At 46.3% G+C, this 20846-nt stretch overlaps 1 protein-coding gene across 7 annotated transcripts in view; it reads left to right on the top strand.

The window, feature by feature from the left end:
- STX3 (syntaxin 3) overlaps positions 1-20846 on the top strand; it is a 251816-nt gene that overhangs the window by 225037 nt on the left and 5933 nt on the right. For 2 of the 7 annotated variants that reach the window (XM_086953327.1, XM_086953329.1), the window contains exon 10: positions 10216-10313. The exons of 3 other annotated variants lie outside the window; for them this stretch is intronic. In XM_086953327.1, the coding sequence (XP_086809453.1) occupies positions 10216-10293 (78 nt within the window). In that variant the 3' untranslated portion in view covers positions 10294-10313. Of the gene's footprint in view, positions 1-1510; positions 8503-10215; positions 10314-20846 lie in introns of those variants that run through there. 2 more of the 7 variants (XM_086953326.1, XM_086953331.1) reach the window with 1 other exon arrangement.

The following is a 20846-nucleotide window of genomic DNA, read 5'->3' as shown; positions in this document are numbered from 1 at the left end:
TAGTTGAATCTACTATTACCGAAACTGCTGGTGCCCTTAGCAATCTGACAGCTGAGCTTCAGGCGGATAGGCTCATGACATTGCAGAACCGTATGGTTCTAGATGTTATACTTGCAGATCGAGGTGGGGTATGCAGAATGATCCAATCGAGCTGCTGTGTCTTTATTCCTAATAATGCTCCAACAGTTTACGAGGCGATCTCTAAGTTGCACAAGATTTCGGACTCCATACATGTAGATGAGGGAAACTGGTCCTTTATGGAGTGGGTTTGGACTCTGATCTCAGCGTGGGGATGGAAGGTTCTAATGGTCATTGGTGTCATCTTAATATTACTATTCTCATGTTGTCTGATTATCCAGTGTGGTCCTGCTCTGTGTAGTCTTTGTGCTACAACCTGTTTTAGGAAACCACCTGCGTTTGGAGAAAAGACACGAGAAAGGATGATGATACAACAGCATGTCACTGACCTGATGAGCATAGAACTAGATTCAGACATAGATTGAGTAATTGCCTATGTAAGGGCAAAAGGAGGGTCTGAGGTTCCGTGACGGTTCCGTGACGACTTGAACCCGTGTTTTCAAGTTTGTCGGAAATACATAAAATTAGTATCAGCGAACCGCAAATGATCCATTTAGTATATCCTAGTGTTTTCGCTACGCTACGAGCAAGAGCACTCCTTCCACTGACACATTTCTGATATACACACGGCATCCATCTTAGATCGTGGCCGCCATTTTGTGTTTCCTTGCCCTCACATATGCAATAGCCTCTGATCATTTCATTCACTTCACTTTGATTAAGGACACGTAGCCTTAGCCGGAGATTCACCTCTTACATGACACGTGCACCTTAAACCAGATCACGCTGAAGCTGCATGACTCGACAAAGGCTGCCTCCTCTGCCCGAGGCCAGCCCACCTGAACTGGTTTTCCTGTCCATTGTACCTGATCATGATTAGGCGGCCGAAGCCGGTAGCCTTGCCCATTTACAACCCACAAACATCTCTTATCCCGCTTTTCTATCTTCTGCACCTGGCTCTGCTCCTTTCCTTCTGGGCCTTTATTAGGGGGAGGTAACGAACTTTACGATGAGGCGGTCCGGGTCTTGAATGCAATATTGACAAGGGATTGTGATGGACTGGTGGGAACCCCTCTTCGTGATGTTTTGTATCAGATATTATCGACAGTTCCTGTGTAACGCCAAATATTTATTGTTTAGAGACACAAAGGTTTGGGAATGTACCGACATGTGAAATATTTGCCTAGAGCACAATTTTTAGTATATAAGGAGCAACCCACTTTGTACAAATCGAACAGTCTCCTAGATTCTGCCCGTGTGTAGATTCTGTGACTTCTGTGTCCCTGCAGTAATAAACCTTTGGTCTTTGACGCCACCATCGAGAAGCCCGTGTTTCTGTTCATTTGTGCACCAAGGCAGGTGGGACTCCGGGGTCTTTGGGTGTTGTACCCTGACACCTCTGGACGGAACCAAAAAAAGTCCAGAACTCCAGCACTGTTTTCAGTGCCCCTATGTACATCTGTTATTTAAACTTTTATTGTGATGCCAGTTTCCAATGATACTTTGTACAACCTGGATAATGAGCCATTCCCCTCACCCTTACTTGTGTTTAGTGATGCAGTCAAGCCCGCTCTTTAGATTGTATGTAAGTTGTCGGTCCTAGTCTCAAGCATGGCTTCCCCCAGCGCTTCAAGATCTGGACTGGTTCATGACCAGCCATTCCATCTTCTTACTTACTTGTGTGCTTGAGCTGGAAACGGAGACTCCCAGAACAATTTTATTTCGTGTGTTTGAACTGGAAATGGAGAGCTTGGGAAATTACTTATTTTATGTGTTTGAGGAGGGAGAGCTGAAGCTCTGTGAATGATCTTACTTTGTGTATTTGATCATGGAGTGGAAGCTCTGGGAATGATCTTTTTTCGTGTGTGGGAGCAGAGCATGTAATGGAAGAATGTCTTATAATGTGGCCATTTGCTTCCCCACTTTTCACAACCGAACTTCCCATCCCCCACCCTCTGTAGAAGGAGGGAGGTGAAGGTATGGGCCACTTTTAGAAGACTGTCACTTGATTGGTGGACATCTCTAAGCCTATCCCAGTGGCCAGTGCACCAAAGCAGAGCCATACTCAGTTGGGGGGTGGGGGGTATTAGTGTGTAGTGGAAACCAGTCCACGTAAGATCAAACACCTCTTGTCTACTGTCGCTTTTAGGACTGGTAGGCGTTCTGCCCATAACATACTTGCCACTTGATATAACTTTGTCATAGAGCTGTATCCACTTAGACATGCTGTACATCTGGCTTTGGTGATGGGGCGGGGGAAGAAAAGCCGCCAAAGGAACTGCTTTCAAGGTAGAGCTCTCCCTGCGCTCAGTTCTGGGGATTTTACTATTTATTTGGCTTAAAATGTGGTAGTTCTCCTCATTGGAGAGCGGTACCAGAGACTATTCCAGCATGAAGAGTTAGATGAGTGCCTATTGTCACTTTCTGTGGTTTTGTTTGGGAGACACCAATCACCTTTGCTACTGCTGCACATTGAGTCTTTGTTTTATGCTAGTGGAACCTAGGTGTCAGGATTTGCGCTCTGTGTAATCCCATCAGTGCCGCCATGTGTGGGCCATGCAAAAGCAGCGCCCTGGCACTGTTCTCCTCATCCTTCTACCTTGAGTGTGGACTTTCAGACCAAACATACGAGGGCTGCTTTATGGGGCTTGGAACAGTCTGAAAATGATACCAACTTGGAGAATAAATGCACTAACCTCTCTATGCGGTGTTAACTGACGAGACACTAGTATAGGTTTCGGCTTGTAGCCGGCCTTCGGCAGGACTACTGCAGACAAGAACTGTTCTTGTATTACAGTTGGCACTTGCTATGCTCGATCGGCCACTCCTTTACGTGGGATATTATTATTTTCATTGAACATAGTGTAGTGGTAGAACAAGCACAGTATTGTTTGACTTGAGGTTTTACTTCCGTTTGAGGCAGCACTGCGATCAAGTATAGGTAATGGGACATTTATCTTTTAACAGGGGGTGGGATAGTCTTGCCCCATTCTTGATGACCCCTGTTGAGAGGCTTGAAAGCACAAGACCCCCCATCTCTGCAGTAGAGCACAGGTTCCCCCCTATGCAGTGGAGCACAAGACCCCCCCCCTTCTGCAGTGGAGCACAAGTACTCCACCCTCCGCAGTGGAGCACAAGACCCCCCTCCACAGTGGAGCACAAGACCCCCCTCCGCAGTGGAACACAAGCAGCTTCAGCCGTGTTTTATCACTCTTGTGGTGTTGAGCTGCACTTGGGGTCTGTAATCCCTATAGGGCTAGGATTGACATCTGGGTCTACACACTCAATACCACGAGAAGGGATGGGTGGTGACTTGCTTTATGGAACCCTTACTGTAAATCCAATTTTAGTGCCTTGAGAGATTACCTGCCTAACCACATTTGACCTCTTGCAATGAGGTCCTTCCAGTAAACATCAACCTCCCCTGTGAACACGAAGTCCTGATGTCAGGAGAAGCTCTTGCGTAAACACATCTGCTGGGCTGCTGAAGAGGTCGCCTTTGACCTCTTTTCAGGGCTGATGTTGTTGGGTGGCTTGCAGTCCAGTGGTGTGTTAGTGGAACCAGGGCTCTTGACATGCCCTGCTCCCCCCCAGATGTGAATATGTACGAGTTACTGCTGCCAACAGCTTCTTCACTCCATGGGAACCTTCCCTCCTAGCCCAAACTCCAGGTTCGCTGGCTCGGTCGCCAATGCTGTTGACACTGAGCCATTTGTTTATCAGTCTGCTGATATTTTTGTGTCATTTCAGTAAAATGCAGTATGTCCCCCTTTTAAAATATACATGTAAAACAGCACATGAATAAGTATTTTAGATCTGTCTACATTTTGTAAATGACTAATAAAACAAATGGAGGGAGAAATGTGGCAAAAGAAAAACAGAGTTTATTATATACATTTTTATTCAAATATCAGGGTGGTACTTTTTTTTCTGAGAAAGATGGCAACCCACATTACTATTCAGGGAAACATTATATGAAGGGAGCATGTTGTAGAAATAACTCCTACACCAATTCCTGTGGTTTATTTGTTGAGCGCCTTTCAAACTCCCTTAAAAATCATGTAACATCTGATCACCTCCTGCCTCTTGCTTGTCTATGTGGCCTCCTTTCAACATCCTAGTTTGCCCAGTCTCCATTACTGACCCTGGCACCCTCCCAGAGTAGCCACTGCTATGTCACTGTGCAGGGCTCTGAAATTGGAATTAAAATATCCTCTCATTAAAGATCACACTGTCCATCTTTCCTTCCCTTGCCTACAATCGCCTAACTGCGTGGATGTTTTATCCCAAACCTACACCTCCTAACACCATGTTGCCACCAAACTTTCCTCCAGTAGCTTGGGTTTTGTGTGCGGCATTCTCAAACGTGAAATATATCCAGAAAACTACCCTTTAAAGTGACACCACAAAATGTTCACTATTTATTAAAGTGCCTTCCTGTGCATAGACCCAGCCGGCAATCGTGATGCTTGACTGCAAAGCATCTGGCAAACACTTTTCTTTGAGGGACTGCTACAAAAGGTGCACTCGTCTTCCTCCCTATAGCCTAAAATGAATACCTTAACACTGTCCTTCACATTCTGCTTACACTGCAGCACCACATCTACCTCACTCATTATCAACTTCTTGCATATGTACCTGAAAATATACCAGTACATTAATTTGCCAGGCACTAATAAAATTGGATATTGGACTTGCATTGTGTTTGCGACTGAGTCAGCTTTGATACTGTATTCACAATAGGTTCGGCCCAAGAACATTACAACCCTTTCAGATCCATACAAATGGCAAGCTTCGTTCTTACAAAATAAGGTTTGGAAACACTCAGTCACCCTTGTGCACAGCAAGGCATCATTCTACTGCTCAACAATTTCTTCAAATGCAACAGTCAAAATATTTCCCTGCCAAATTGACAGCTATACCGTGTGCGCTTGCAGTTACCGGTATCACATATCTTACCTGTTTCTCATGGATATAATGTTGATATCTTGGCACGGGTCTTGATTAATAAAAATATGCTTTTCTTTCATTGTATTTGCAGATTTAATGTTACTTAAGGAACTATGTGGGGCATGGTCTTGCATCAAATGAATAAACAAATAGAGCATATTACCCTGCTAAGCCTGATAAAATTAGCTGATCCCTCAACAGCGCTCGCCACGAGCCTTTTGGGAATATGCTGTTTACAAACCGCGTGTATCCTATGTCCGCCTCTTCTCTTTCAAAACAATTGCACTTCTCAGTTGTGAATCAATTTCCCACCTTCTTAGCACCACCCAAGATCATACAGCGATAGTGAAGACCATTCTCAAATATAAAAATGTCTTGGATGATTGGTTTCCATTTTGTTGATTAAATATATCCAACATTATCAGTTTGAACACGAAGCCTTTAGATCGGTCTGATTGAATTTATCCAAACCAGCCTTCATCAGGATTGTGGTAGCTTTAACTCACGTTGAAGTCTTATAGATGACTACTAGATGGCACACAGTAACTAATACACTGTTGATATTTAAAATGTTTGTGTCCCCCAAAGTTGATACCAAGACTGAAAAAATAATACTGCCTACATGCATACTGTACTAAGGAGTGCTTGACACAGTTAGTCCAGTCTAAACACCAAACTGCTTAAGATTATACATTTTCTTTGACTGAGAATACTAGGTTGTATGGTGCAATGTTTATACAGGAGGAATTTAAAATGTGTATGTATTGTAACATTATATTATCAGGTAATCCAGTATCTAGAGTAACATAATGCATTTTGAGAAACAAATATTGTCATTCAGGTTGCAGAGATTGACCATTATCCTTAATGACCAATGACTCTTTTTGACATGATTATAGGTGAGAACCATTTAGATGATTCTTATTGGATCAGTCCTTCAAGCCTACTCCTCTCTTGCCACTGATAAGAACCCATGTGCTTACGTTCAATATACCAATACAATGCACATTCACATCCAGCTTCCCCCTGTAGATCTAATCACGTTAATAACTGTCAAGTTGATATTGATGCTTGGAAGAGTAGGTACAAATCAACATTTAGAATGTTGCTCTTCTTCATGGGCGCATGACCTCTTCTCAGGTTGTATTTAAATTCTCCCTGCAACACTCAGTTGCTGAGTACATGTGAACTAGATCCCATGCCACCATTTACTGTTATGACTTACCAGTTGAAGTGGCCATGCTGTGTATCTTGGAATGGTGTTAAGTCAAAACAGAACCTTCAACACCACTTTACATGCAGCGTGTACCACCCTGCGCAAGACAGTGCAACGTTTAATTCAATGTCCCTAAAAGAGCCATGGTAAAATATAAACTGCAATTCTCCCTAGAGACACAATTAGTGGGTAAATAATAAATCTGTATTTCACGGCAATAGGAACTTGTACAATCTATACACACTTCAAGTTGTTTCGCTACCATTCTTATGCAAATTCCATTAACTGCGGGTGGAGCAGCAAGGGAGTATATGTTTCTTTGTAGTTTTGATGCCTGCTAGTATTTTTGTCTTTGGTGAATGAGCTTTTTTGTATTTGCACTCCTTTTGTCGAAGGAACAGTTGTTCTAATCGAAGTATAGGAACAGAATGGGGCTGTGGTTAATGGTGACACATGCTGCCCTTGGGTGCTTAGATAACTTTGTATATTAAAATGTATGAAATCAATATGAATATTTATTAGGCTCTAACCTCGGACTGAAGAACTGAAATGTGTGTTCCTGCTGTGTTTGATGCCTTCACCATTAATAGTTGACATAGTGCTGAACGTTCCAAGTATTTTATAGGAAGTGGGTTTTTAGATAGAAGTTAGAAAGCAAGCATGAGCCTGGGACACCTCTGGCCTATAGCACCTCTCTTCCACCATCTGTCCTACAAATGCTACCAGCCAAGAAGTGATGCAGAAATTAAGAAAGACCACATTGTAATTGGACATGTGGTTTACTCGTCCCTCCCAGTAGCCTTTCAGAGACCCTGGCTTTGTGCAATGAAGTCCAGTTTCTTTAGGTCGGTACAGCGATCTGCCTGGCAACGAACTCTCAGGAGCTGTGAAGTCCTTGGTGTAAGAAGCTGGGGTAGTGGAGGGGTTCCTCAATACTCTATTTCAGTTGCTTTGCCCCATGACAACTGTTGGCCACGACAGCTTGCACCACACATTGCCCCTGCCAATGCTGCCAATGACAGGTAACACAACTACTAACCATCACACTCCTACAAGTGTGACTATTCGGACAATTCCAGGCCCCCCAAAGATATATGAATGGCTTGGGTGGCAGCTAACGATCATGTTTAAGGTACTTTGAATTAACAATTAACTGTTGTTGTGGTCATGTCTAAATTAGCCAGACCGCACCACCTTGTGGCAGATAGTCACAAGCGCTAGTGTTGACAATTAAATGCTGATGCCGAGTACCAGAAACCACAGGCTCAAATTAAGCTCCGATTACTAATCCGGTGCAGAGTACCAGACTGCACTGTGGTACATCCTCATTTTGGTGTGCCCAGTGCAGGCACACTGAGCTGAGTATAGCACAGCGGAGAAAGAGGATGGTGGTTTGAAACGATGCCATGTTTTCCACATGAAAGTGGACCAAGATCTTTGGAGAGTTGGTCAGGACTGCTCTGAATGTAGTGTGGCTGTTCCGAACAGCATGAAATGCCACAAACCCCTTACTGTGCTCCCTTTCAAAAAGTGGCCTTAGGAAATAGTGCAAAAACCGCTCCTCTTCATGGGTGGTGTCTTCCAAGAGCCTTTCCTCCCCTGTGCCCTCACTGGTAATATGGAACATGTGCAAGGAGAAAGATGCCCCTTATTGGCCAGGTGGTCGCACTGCCATGCAAGTGAGGTACATGCACCTCCGAAGAGGGCGTGAATGTGTTTGTGATTCCTACTCAACTATGTACGTCCCGGGGTGTGGTTGCACAAACCGCAGGCTCCAAAATCTACGGAGACATTTGCGCTATCTCTGTAACCGAGCCCAGGCCCTTCAAAGCCTATTACTTCCCCATTACTCTTTCGGATACTGATGAGCCCCATCCTCCCCCTCCCCCAGCCCCCAAATAAAACAACCTTCCCATACGGCCTATATACGAAACTAAGTGACTGCAGATGTTTTTTCCCCCAAGGGTGGTTAACAAATGTCTCTCAGACCTATACTGCACTCTCATTGGCCTTCTGGATCATTCTTGCGATGGGGTGTTAGGCACCCCTGCATGCAAGAAAAGAGGTACACGCCTTGCGCAGTGCATGAGGCGTGAGGTGGCGGCATCAAAGGCAGCAGGTAGGACACACCACAGAAGACCAGCTCTTCTGTACTTCATTTCACTTTTTCAGAATGTAAATCTTATTTTTTAAATAGAGGCAATGTAATTTAAATTATGAATTTTAAAACGGAAATAAATAACCTCAATTAAAATAAACCTTGTGGTCTGTGTTTCATCGCTACATAGTTGTTGTTTGGGCTGGAGTGTTAACGGGTGATGTTGATGGAAACGAAGGAATTCTCGATAGAAAAGAGTGATCCAATTAATATCTTCTCTCAGCTTTCGGAGACTTTCGGATCTGGAAACCAGTGCCATTGATTGACTAAATTAACGATTGATTGAATGAATGTGCATTGAGGAAAGTTCTCTAAACCAAGGGTATGCTGAGATGACTTCTGTTCTGATGAAGACGTAGGTAAATTCACATCAAAGGAAATTTATTGGATGGCCTTTTCGTTCGGACATCTTGGAAGTCTCAGGTCTGGACATACCATTGTTGGAATCTCCCCTTTGTTCTGAGAGCAAGGAGGACTTGTCGTGTAAGGGCAGGTGGTTAAGGTGCCCTCTCTGGCACCTTAACCACCTGCTCTGTTACCCGATAGTAGAACTTGTCAGATCCCAACACTATGTGAACCTCTCAATGGAAAGGAAAGGGTTGGATCTGCGAGGAGTTGGCAGAAGTCTTCTTTGGTCATGTGCTCATAAGATGATATAAATTTATAGGAACTTAAGATAGTTCTATGTCCCCAGTTGTGCCGTTGCAGTGGGAAGTACCTAGCAGAGATCCCAAAGGTGCTTAGACCTTGCATCTCCTGACGCGGAGTGTGACGGGCAACTCCCGTGCATTAAAGTGAGGAGCATTTCTCTAGACTGTACCTGAAACATAATGATGTTCTGATCTCTCTTCTGCCAAAGTAAAAGGAAGTCCCCTCTGTTTGAAAGAAGCTGAACTAGTTGCCCTGCGCCCAGGAAGTGTTGGTACCCGAGAGAATACCAGCAATGCCGGGTTCATTCAACGAAGAAAAGAACTTGCATTACACCTTCATCTTAAATTTTTGCTAGCAGAGCTCTCTTCCTATTCTGTCAGGTTCACTCTTTATCCGAATCCTCTGCATTTATCTGTCCTCTGTGTATCCTATGTTGCTCCTTAACGTTTTTCCTCAAACAATTCAATTCAATTCTCTCCCCTCATCCTTTTTCACATATATAGTATGGTCTCCTTTTCTCTCATTCTCTGTTTGTCTGTAGGTTACTATTGTGTTTTTCTACTCTCACCATCCTGTTCTGTACATCTATATCCCCCTCTTCTGTTCTTTCTCAGTCTGTTATGTTCATGTATCTAATGGTTTTCTTCTGTGTTGCTCTATTGCTTTTTTAGTTTCCTTGTTGTACTTGATTATTATCATTTTCTGATCTCTCCTTTCTTGTGTTTGTTTCTGTATGAGTGCTCTGCTTCCCTTGTCTCATGAGCACTTCTTCCGTAGTCTCAGTTCTGTATATAAGTATTGTGCTTATATACACTTGCTTTTTTTCTTTCTATAGATATCAGACTGTTTTACTCTTGCTGCCTGTTTTGTAAATGGGTGATTTTTTTTCCTGCTCTTTCTCCTTTCTGTTTTTTATGATCATTATGATTTTCTGTATGCTTGGTATCTCCATACTGTGCTTGTTTGTTTGTTTTGCTGGGCTACTCTGTATGTGCACCCTCTGCTTTGTGCGCTCTTTCATTTCTCAATCTTTATGCTGTATGCATTCAAATATGCTTTTATTCTCACTATTTTTCTTCTCAATCTATTTTTTTTCATGTTTGCATCTGTCTTTCTTTGCTCGCTGTCTCTCTCATTGTTGCTGGCTGATGTGGGCAAGTAGAAGAAACTTATGATCATGATTTGCTGTATCGTCCTCGTCATCATCTTAGCCTCCACCATCGGGGGGATTTTCGCCTAAGAGCTGGCTGGCTCATGCTGGTAAGAAGCCTCCTTACTACATCAACTCTTGTGTTCATTTGTAAAAGGTACCTCAAAAGAGCGCTTCCACTCTCCCTGCTTACTACTGCTAGTTTTAACTATTTACAGCTAGAGCACAGCCCTTGAAGAAGCTGCAGTTATCACTGTTTGCCAATAGAGGGCAGACCTTGAAGAAGCTGCAGTTATCACTATTTGCCAATAGAGGGCAGCCCTTGAAGAAGCTACAGTTATCACTATTTACCAATAGAGGGCAGCCCTTGAAGAAGCTGCAGTTATCACTGTTTACCAATAGAGGGCAGCCCTTGAAGAAGCTGCAGTTATCACTGTTTGCCAATAGAGGGCAGCCCACGAGGAAGCTGCAGTTAGCACTGTTTACCAATAGAAGGCAGCCTATGAATAAGCTGCAGTTATCACCGTTTACCACTAGATAGCAGCACTTGAACAATCTGCAGTTATCACTGTTTACCCCTAGCGGGCAGCCCATGACGAAGCTGCAGTTATCACTGTTTACCACTGGTGGCAGTCCATGAGGAAGCTGCAGTTATCACTGCTTACCGCTAGAGGAAAGCCCACAAGGAGCTGCAGTTATCACTGTTTACCCCTGGAGTTTGGGCCATGAAGAAGCTGCAGTTATCACTGCTTACCACTAGAGGGCAGCCTATGAGGAAACTCCAGAGGGGGGTGCTGCTACCGTTCGAAGAGCCAGGTTTTGAGGAGTCTTCTGAAGGCCAGCAGGTCCTGGGTCTTCGGTAGGTTGGCGGGGAGGGTGTTCCAGGTCTTGTCGAGCAGGGTTCTGATGTCATTGGTGGCGGCGATGATGGCGGTTTCGGTGCGGTGGTTGCTGCGGAAAACGAAATTGGATGGGTCCAGGATGATGTTCTCCTCGAGGTAGCGAGTCAGTTTCTTGTTGATGATTTTCTCAGTGACCTTCGCCAGAAATGGGAGCAGGGAGATGGAGAAGGGGTCGGAAGTTCTTGAGTTCCTTGGGGTCCGCCTTGGGTTTCTTGAGTAAGGCGTTGATCTTGGTCGTGCTTCCAGCTTTCTGGGTAGGTTTCTGTCTCGAAGGAGATGTTGATTATTCTCTGGAGATGGGGTGCGATGGCTGTGCTGGCTTTGTTGAAGATGTTGTGAGGGCATGGGTCTAGCGGGGATCCGGAGAGGTTGGTGTTCATGATCTTGCAGGTGTTCTCGTTGTTGACGCTGGCCCAGGAGACCAGGCGGTTGGTGGTCGTGGGGGCAGTGGTTATCAGGGTGGTAGTGGCGCTGAAGCGGTTGTGGATGTCGATGATCTTGTGGTGGAAGAAGGTGGCCAGTGAGTCGCACAGGTGATGCGAAGGCGGGATGATGTTGGTGTTGGAGCTGGGGTTGGAGAATTCTTTCACGATGTTGAAGAGCTCTTTGCTGTTGTGTGCATTGTTATCTAGGCGGTCCTTGAAGGAGGCCCTCTTGGCGGCTCTGATGAGTTGATGGTGTCTGCGGGTGGAGTTCTTGTGGGCTATGTGGCTGTCCATTGAACGTTCGTGGAGCCAGGTCTTCTCCAATTTTCGGCATGTTCGTTTGGAGACCTGGAGATCTTCGGTGAACCAGATGGCTTTCTTGCTGGTGGGGGGATTGGAGGGTATCTTGAGCGGGGCAAGGGTGTTGGTGCAGTGGTCAATACATTGTCTGAGGTTGTGGGTGGCAGTGTCGGGATTGGTGGAGTTGGCGGGTGGTTTCTGGGTGAGGGTGGCGGTTAGCTGGTCTTCGGTGATTTTGCTCCAGCAGCGTTGAGGCATCTGTTGAGCGTGGTGGTGCGTGATGGGCTTCCTGAAGGTGAAGTGGATGCAGTGGTGGTCGGTCGAGTGGGGTTCGGTGGTGTGGTTGAAGGAGACGTGGGGGCTTGCCGTGAAGATGGGGTCGAGGGTGTGGCTGGTGGCATGATTGGGTGTTGTCACAAACTGTTTGAGTCCGAGGTTGGAGATATTTGTCGATCAGGGTGGTGGTGTTGGCGTTGTTGTTGTTCTCAAGGTGGAAGTTCAGGTCTCCTAGGAGGATGTAGTCTGTGGAGGCGGGGGCGTGCGTGCTGATGAAGTCTGTGAGGGAGTCGCTGAACTGTGGTCAGGGTCCGGGGGGTCTGTAGGTGAGGGTTCCTCTGAGGGTGGTGTTGGGGTCGGTGTGGAACTGGAAGTGCATGTGTTCGGCGGTGCTGAGGGTGTTGTTGGTGTTAGTCGAGACTCTGAGGGTGTTCTTGTGGACTATGGCGATTCCTTCTCCGTTGGTACGGTCTCTGCGGGTGATCTTGTAGCCTTCCGGGATGGCTATGGCGATGTCGGGTGCTGAGGCGGGATACAACCATGTCTCTATTAGGAAGGCGACGTCCGGGGTGGTGGAGTTGAGAAGGTCCCAGAGTTCAACGGCGTGTTTGCAGGTGGAGCGGGTGTTGAAGAGAATGCATTTGAGGTAGTTGGGCTCCTTTGTTGGCGGTTTGGTTGGCCGGATGCTGGTGAAGCTGCAGCCCTGGCAGGTAAAGGGACCTTGGGTACGCTTCGGGGTGGCCCGGTAGCAGGTGTGTTCTCGGCCGGTGTTGAGTGCGTGGAGGGTGCTGGCATCGTAGCTCAGTCGGGCGTCGTGGCATCCACGGGGACCAGGGGTTCTGGCGCTGGGCGTGCTCCAGGCGCGGACGGGGGCAGACGGGCTTGCTTAGGCGCGCCAGCGGTGCGCCCGCTGCGTGCCATAATGAGAGGGAGGAGCAGCTGGGAGGGGGGAATGGACGAATGGGGGCGGGGATGCAGTGGCGGAAATCTGGACCGGCGAGGGGGCGGGAGGCAAAAAACAAGCAAAGGCAAGACAACAAGGCAAGAAATACAAATAACAAGCGCAGGCAGTGTTAATACAAGGCTAGAACAAGCAGTGAATACAATGTAGCAGAATACAATGCCCTGGGCACGAAAAAAATCAGAAGCGCACAATACAGAGGGCAGAAAAGACAAACCTAAGGCCTACCACTGGCCACCAGCGATGAGGCGCATGTGTTAGTCTGCGGGTGGAGGTGGGCCTCAAACTCAGCAGCAGCTGGGTCCTGGACACGGCGCAGTCTGGTGGAGCTACGCGGTGTGGTGGGCGACCTCCTTACAACAGGGTCAAGGGTCGCTCTCCCTGCATTAATGAATAGGTTTGTGTAATAATACCATTGGCTGCAGAAGGAAACCCTGTCGCAGCCTGCTGCTGACACCTGCAGGGTCATATCCTACAGGTTTGTAGCCCCCCCAGATTAAATGACAATCTATAGCCCGTCCCCCCCCCCACCCCCCCAAATGAAGGGCAGCCGCCCTTGGCATAGGACAGTTCACCGTTCTTCCACTAGGGGGTAATACTACTGCTGCAGGCCCTCCTGGTTACCAGTAGAGGGCAGAGTGACACAAGTATCCAAAAAAAACTATAAAAGAGCATACAATTCATTATCAACAGTTTCATTTCAATTGCAATTAAGAATTTCCATATGTTAAAATCTCCTTGATATGTCATCATAAATACCAGTACTGTGTAAAGACTGCTTGCCATTAAACTGTGTGCAAATGTCCAAAAAAGGAACTGATTGTAGTAAGGATATCTCAATAATAGATATAGAGGGGCAGATTTACAAACCCCTTGCATAACTTTTGCTCCGTCGTTGCGTCACTTTTGTGACGCAGCAGCGGTGTAAAAGTTGCGGCCCATCTAGGAGGACGCGTCACGTTGTAAAGCCTTGCATGACATTATACCGCTGTCGGGTATAATGTATGCACGGTAGGTGTTCCCACGCAGGAAAGCCTCGTAAAAGTGACGCAGTGAAATCTACAAGATTGCACTGCGTGACTTTTAGGACGCCATAGCGTCAAAACCTTACGCCTGCTTGAAGCAGGCGTAAGGAGTGACAGAGTGTATTGGGAATAGGCCGCAACACGCATTGCTGGAGTTGCGTCGTGCTTGCACCACGACTCTAACAATGTGTGACTTTTCTGTCAACAGATGCGTCAGAATTTCTGACGCATCTGTCAATCCTTGCACCATGGTGTGCCGTATTGTAAATACGGCGCATCCATGGTGATGCAAGGATCTTGCATGGTGGCTCAGGGAAAGTGACGCATGTCTACAGATGCGTCACTTTTTTGTAAATCTGCCCCACAGAGTTCACAAAAGCAGCTAACACTTGCAGCGTGAACAGTCTCATTTCGTAACTTAATTTAACTTGAATTGTGTGCATAATGAAATTCCCAGTATGTCCTACCATTACAGTCATATCAGAGGTAACCCATATGTAATAAACCATAAAAAAATACAGAAAGGGAAAACTGACCAATCCTTTATTCGGCAAAAGTACATAAGAACACATAATTAATTCATTCAATCGATACAAAACTTGGATAAAAAGTCTAAAAGGATCATCCCAGCATGAGCAACAATTTACATACAGAATTTATGCATGTCAAACTACATTGGAACCAGGATCACTGGACTGCAGATGTTTAAACTTTAATCGCCACATACATGGCAGAAACCGTGAGATGGCAAGCACTATGGATTGCTTAGAATCAGTTCTCAAAATCCTAATTGCTGTTCTACAATCTCATATGCCCAGAAGCTGGCAAAGTGGAAGTCTCAGTTTTCCCTGCTACCCCTGTAAGTTGGGCAAAAAGGCAGAATATGTTTGATGGTCTCATTGGATCCAACACAAAGGGGGCAAGTTCCCTCAGATCCCTATAAACTCGCCTGGATTTAAAAGTAAAAGAACACAGAGGAAGGGTCCCATAACCAAATTTCAAATATAATGACCGCTAATAGGGACGCAACCTCGTCAAAAAAGGGTTCCAGTTTAAAATCTACTTTAAATTCTAGAAATGCAGAAGCTACGGAACCTGTTCCCGCTTGCCCAATGTAAGTACGTCTTATGCTGCCAGTACGAGCTCTTAATGGCAGCCTTAGTGACCCGGCTGAGGTCAGCCGGAGTGGTCCATAGATTCGCACAGCCTAGTTGGGTAAAGTATTGTTGGATGTACCTGACCCATGATATTTTTAGGGCACCAGGTAACCTGAGGACATCCTCTAGGCCCTGGCAATAGGCTAATAGCTCCGGTGTCACACACATTCTGCGTCAATACAATAATGTGTACAAGTGCTCGTGAAATAGTGAACGGCGCAAGTGACACGTGGGAAAGTCCTGATGATAACCTAACATCCCTACAGGCCAAAGCAGTCAACTCTCACAGCCTAATTTAGGGCACCATCTAAACCTTCTGTATATATTTACATTTACTGTTTGGGTATTTCTACATGTAAATTCTGTACACTATTTTTTTCTTGCTTTTTTGCGCCCCTCCTTGTTGCTGTGCATATTTTCTATCGTATCACTTGTGCCATTTACTATTTCACGAGCACTTGCACACAGTCTCACACGGGTTACATGCCATTGAATGTAACGATGTGCTTTTTCATGTCTTTCTTAATATATGAAGTGATATATACAACAATACTCTGTTGTCATTCTGAATCATTTGTCTCCTTGTTCACCTCTTGTGCTCCAAGCAACGAATTGTGCTCCAGATAAAATTGACCTCTAGCTTACACCCTGTTCTATGTTGCCTAGTTTTTTAACTAAGCGCTCTTAGTCCCAGGTCTAGGTGCAGAGGAATGAGCAGGTCCCTAATAGGAAGGTTAGTCAATAAACGCATAAAGTGTTATTTATCCAGCAAGCTACAATCTTTGTCGACCCAAAGTTCGGCTCCATACGAAGCAGCCCCCACAGTTTGCATATTGTACATTTGTAGAGCTGGGGAGATTGGGCGAAATTGGGAGCCCCTGAGGGGCCTAATAATTCCACCTGAGTACTGTTCGAGCTTCAAATTGCACTTTATAATACGCAGAGACCAATGGAAGTGTTCGGTTAGTGTGACCCCCTAAGTAATCAAATATTGGAACTCACTCCAGCCGAGCTCCATGCAGCTGAAGGTCGGCCCTGGATGCGGACAAGGGTTAAAGACCATGTACTTGGTCTTACTGATGAGTCACAAGTGAAAACACTCCACTGTCTAATAAAAATCAGTTGAAGCTTCTTGTGCGGGAGAAATAATAATCTGCACTCTAACTTCTCAATACAAAAGGACAGATCAATGTTCCTACAATATTCACATGGCAGCAACTCTTGCTTATTATGTCTCAGCCTGGCGAAAGCAGCGCATGCGCTGCTCTGCCATGCAACGGGCTTCTTGGAATCATTACGGATTCCGAAGCGGTGTCCCATTTTCGCCTTCAGCTTTCATTGGTGTGCGTTGTTTGGCGTCACAAATTATGCCAAAGGCAGTGCAATGATTGCACCAAAGGATTGTAAATCCCTCCTTGTTGCCACCCTGTCTCCTTTTAGCCACGCCCAGCGGGATTGGATCTCTCAGTTGTGGCATGATACAGTCTCCATTAGCTGGGAGGCACTCTTTCTTTTTCAATATGCGCACGGGCCGCAGCTTCAGCACTTGAGTCTCTCCCCACTGCACACTGGCGACAGCTTGAGCACTGTGTGACAGCTTGAGCACATTAGACTCTCCCTAGCGTGCCTCGTTTACCCCGCTCCGTGCTGTTCCTTCCCTCGTGGGCTCCCCTCCGTGTTGCTTTCTCTCTGTGTTGTTCCCTTCTTCGGCTCCCCTCCCCTGTGCCTCATTCACCTCGCTCCGTGTTGTTCTCTCCCTCATCGGCTCCCCTCCCTGTTGCTTTCTTCAGATTGCATACTCTGCACACTGGCGACAGCTTGAGCACTTGAATCTCTCCCCGCTGCACACTGGAGACAGCCTGAGCACTTGAGTCTCTACCCGCTACACACTGGCGACCGCTTGAGCACGTGAGTCTCTCCCTAGCGTTCCTCATTTACCCCGCTCCGTGCTGTTCCCTCCCTCGTGGGCTCTCCTCCATGTTGCTTTCTCTCTGTGTTGTTCCCTCCCTCGTGGGCTCCCCTTTGTGTTGCTTTCTTCAGCGTGCATGCGCTGCACACTGGCGACAGCTTGAGCGCACGAGTCTCTCCCCGCGACAGCTTGAGCACTGTGCGACAGCTTGAACACTTGAGTCTCTCCCCGCTACACACTGGCGACAGCTTGAGCACATGAGTCTCTCCCTAGCGTGCCTCGTTTACCCCGCTCCGTGCTGTTCCTTCCCTCGTGGGCTCCCCTCCGTGTTGCTTTCTCTCCGTGTTGTTCCCTCCTTCTTCGGCTCCTCTCCCCTGTGCCTCATTCACCTCGCTCCGTGTTGTTCCCTCCCTCGTGGGCTACTCTCCCTGTTGCTTTCTTCAGATTGCATACGCTGCACACTGGCGACAGCTTGAGCACTTGAGTCTCTACCCGCTACACACTGGCGACAGCTTGAGCACGTGAGTCTCTCCCTAGCGTTCCTCGTTTACCCCGCTCCGTGCTGTTCCCTCCCTCGTGGGATCCCCTTCGTGTTGTTTTCTCTCTGTGTTGTTCCCTCCCTCGTGGTCTTCCCTCTGTGTTGCTTTCTTCAGCGCGCATGTGCTGCACGCTGGCGACAGCTTGAGCACAAGAGTCTCTCCCCGCTGCACACTGGCGACAGCTTGAGCACATGAGTCTCTCCCTAGCGTGCCTTGTTCACCCCTTTCGTGCTGTTCCCTCCCTCATGGGCTCCCCTCTGTGTTGCTTTCTCTCCATGTTGTTCCCTCCCTCGTGTGATCCCCTCCCCGGTGCCTCATGCACCACGCTCCGTGTTCCCTCCCTCCCCTCCGTCCCCCTATGTGGCTGGGATTCCAACCCTTATTAATACATTCGTTCTCGTCCCTCTTTGCCTAATGCACTGGGCTGCTACAACTATGTGTTGCGGGCACTTAAATTCTAATGTGCATTAGATGTTTATTTAAGCAAGAGCACTTTGCATGCTGGATTTATAAACTTGTGTTTGCAATGAAAACCAAAACAGAACTGCGAGTCCCAGAATGCAAAGCAGGTTATGACATCACTGTACTTCCATCTTCTAAAAACTCGAGAGCTGGTTATGTGTAGGGGTGGGTGAAACTAGAGTAATTTGCTGTAGCAAATTTACAGCACAATGTTGCGAGGAACATAATCCTTACTTAGAGCTATTTTTTTAACATCAAATGCGCCCTTGCATCCAAAATGGACCAGAGGATGCATTTTGCGCTAAGAAAATAGCCTGAAATGCAACAGAACGCAAACAGCTGCTCCCGCTCAGTACCTGTGCTTTTGCTGTAGGCCTTTTTTATCCTAATTACGCAAGTGGGCACAATGTTCTGTCATTTCTCGTCACAAGAGTAACACAAAATTACTCGGGTTATTCTGTTGTCATTAATATTTCACCCAGGTCTAATTATGAGGCAGTTCTCATGTATTTTCACCATGAGTTAGCTGCAGTCTCATGCATTTCCATTTATTAGATGCTGCAGTTCTCGTGTCTTACCACTAGATGTTAGGTCATGACACAGCTGGACTTCTCATGTGTACTGGAAATACCACAACAGCAACTGTGAGCCCTCACATTACACAAGAGTTGAAGTGTGTCTGACACGCAACATAACACAATCAAGAAAGTACAATCAAAACTATCTACTACTAAACCTAGTTTTAAATATTAGGTAAGTCACCCTAAAGTAGGTTTTGCAGCCCACAAGGGACAGTGTTTAAAAATTAAACCTGGAACATGAAACAATTTAAGTATGGCATGCTCTTACAGTGACTAGCCTACAGAAGCTATTTTCACTGTATGGGGTTGTGGCTTGTTACAAATGAAAAGTTCAAATGCTATTTCTGCAACTTTGAAATAAGCTACATAATCAACTATTTTAATATTAAAAGTCCAATTCAGAAGGTGAATTTTGTCTTTTGATAAATATTGAGGAGATGTAAATTTTAGAAAGGTAAGCTTTTTCTACCTCAAGCGCCAGTAGGCTACTTAACATTGCCCTGCCTGAAGCTGCAATGCCCCTCAGAGCCTTATCTTTGATAAAGATTTGAGTATGTGTGAAAACTGTTTCCAGAGCGTAAATAATGCCATGACTAAAGGGTGAACAGCAAAACACACAAGATGATTGACGGAATGTTGCACAATGGCAAAACAGTCACCCCCAGTCACAGATCTGGGTTTAATCCATTGTTATTTTGCTCACCAAGCCAGCCCAGTTCAGACATGGCCACATGCAAATCAGTCTTGACCCTGTGCCTCATGGGAACAGTCTAGACCGAACTGCCAAGCCATGCCTTCCCTGGACCGGAAACAAGCATCCTAGGACTGGTTTCTGGCTATCAGCCATCTTCAGCCAGGATAGCTTAACTCCAGTGGCTTAGTGAGCACGGGACCCACGTCTGGGCATACCCTTCCCACATAGGGTGAGCAGCAAAACAAACAAGATGATGGACCGAATGTTGCACAATGGCAAAACATTCACCCCCAGTCACAGATCTGGGTTTAATCCATAGTTATTTTGTTCACCAAGCCACCCCTCTACATTTTTCCACTCATTCAGGCTCTTAGAGATAGACAGGTGACAGTGCTCAACTATGCGGACGACCTGCAATTACTGTTCACAATGGATAATTCTGATGCTTCCATATCTACCTTCCTATCTACCTTGAGGTTCATTCAAGCGTGGATGGACCAAAACCACCTGAAATTGAACCCAGGTAAAACGGAGCTGGTCCTCACAGGAGACAGTGCTAAATATTGGGGCCCGCACTACTGGCCGTCAGAAATGGGCCAAGCACCAGTTCCCTCTACCTCAGCAAAGACACTGGGAGTCATTGTGAACAGTGACCTATCACTCAAAGCACAAGTAGGTCAGGTAGTCTCTAAGGGCTTTTTCCAACTTAGGAAAATTCGGAAGGTCCGCCGTCTTTTCACCCGGGAGGCCTTGACGCAGGTGGTGATCGCCACTGTGATCTCCCATTTAGACTACGCCAACTCGATCTATCTGGGCCTGCCTCTGTACCTTCTGAAATGCCTTCAGATGATGCAGAACCATGCAGCCAGACTGATCTTAAATCAGCCTAGATGGCAACCTGCCACCCCACTCCTGTCAAAACTCCACTGGCTCCCTGTGGCTCAGCGCAGTACCTTCAAAGCTGGCTGCATGATTTTTAAAGCACTACACTGCAAAAGTCCTAAATTCATCGAGAGACTTATCATAAAGTACGCCCGGTTAGAAATCTGCGCTCGGTCAATCATGGCGTCCTTCAGATACCATCTTTTAAGTGCAAACGTGCGGGCAGATGCAGATTCGGATCACTGGCCCCACGGCTGTGGAACACCTTCCCTCTGGAGATCCGGCTCTGTCCTGACCTTCTGTCATTTAGAAAAGCCTTAAAGACCTGGCTCTTCCAGCAAGCATTCCAATAAATCCCGGTCGCCTGCTTACCTGGTCATACCCTCTATCACTGACAGCGCCAAGAAACCAATAGATGTTAGTGCGCTTAAGAAATTTCTTTTAACATAACATAACATAACCCCAGTTCAAACATGGCCATATGCAAATCAGCCTTGACCCTGTGCCTCATAGGAAAAGTCTAGACCGAA

The sequence above is a fragment of the Lissotriton vulgaris genome, chromosome 1_2, assembly GCF_964263255.1.
Source record: "Lissotriton vulgaris chromosome 1_2, aLisVul1.2, whole genome shotgun sequence".
In the NCBI taxonomy this organism is placed as follows: domain Eukaryota; kingdom Metazoa; phylum Chordata; class Amphibia; order Caudata; family Salamandridae; genus Lissotriton; species Lissotriton vulgaris.
Note: the sequence above shows the minus strand (reverse complement) of the source record. Positions and strands in the feature narration are given on the sequence as shown.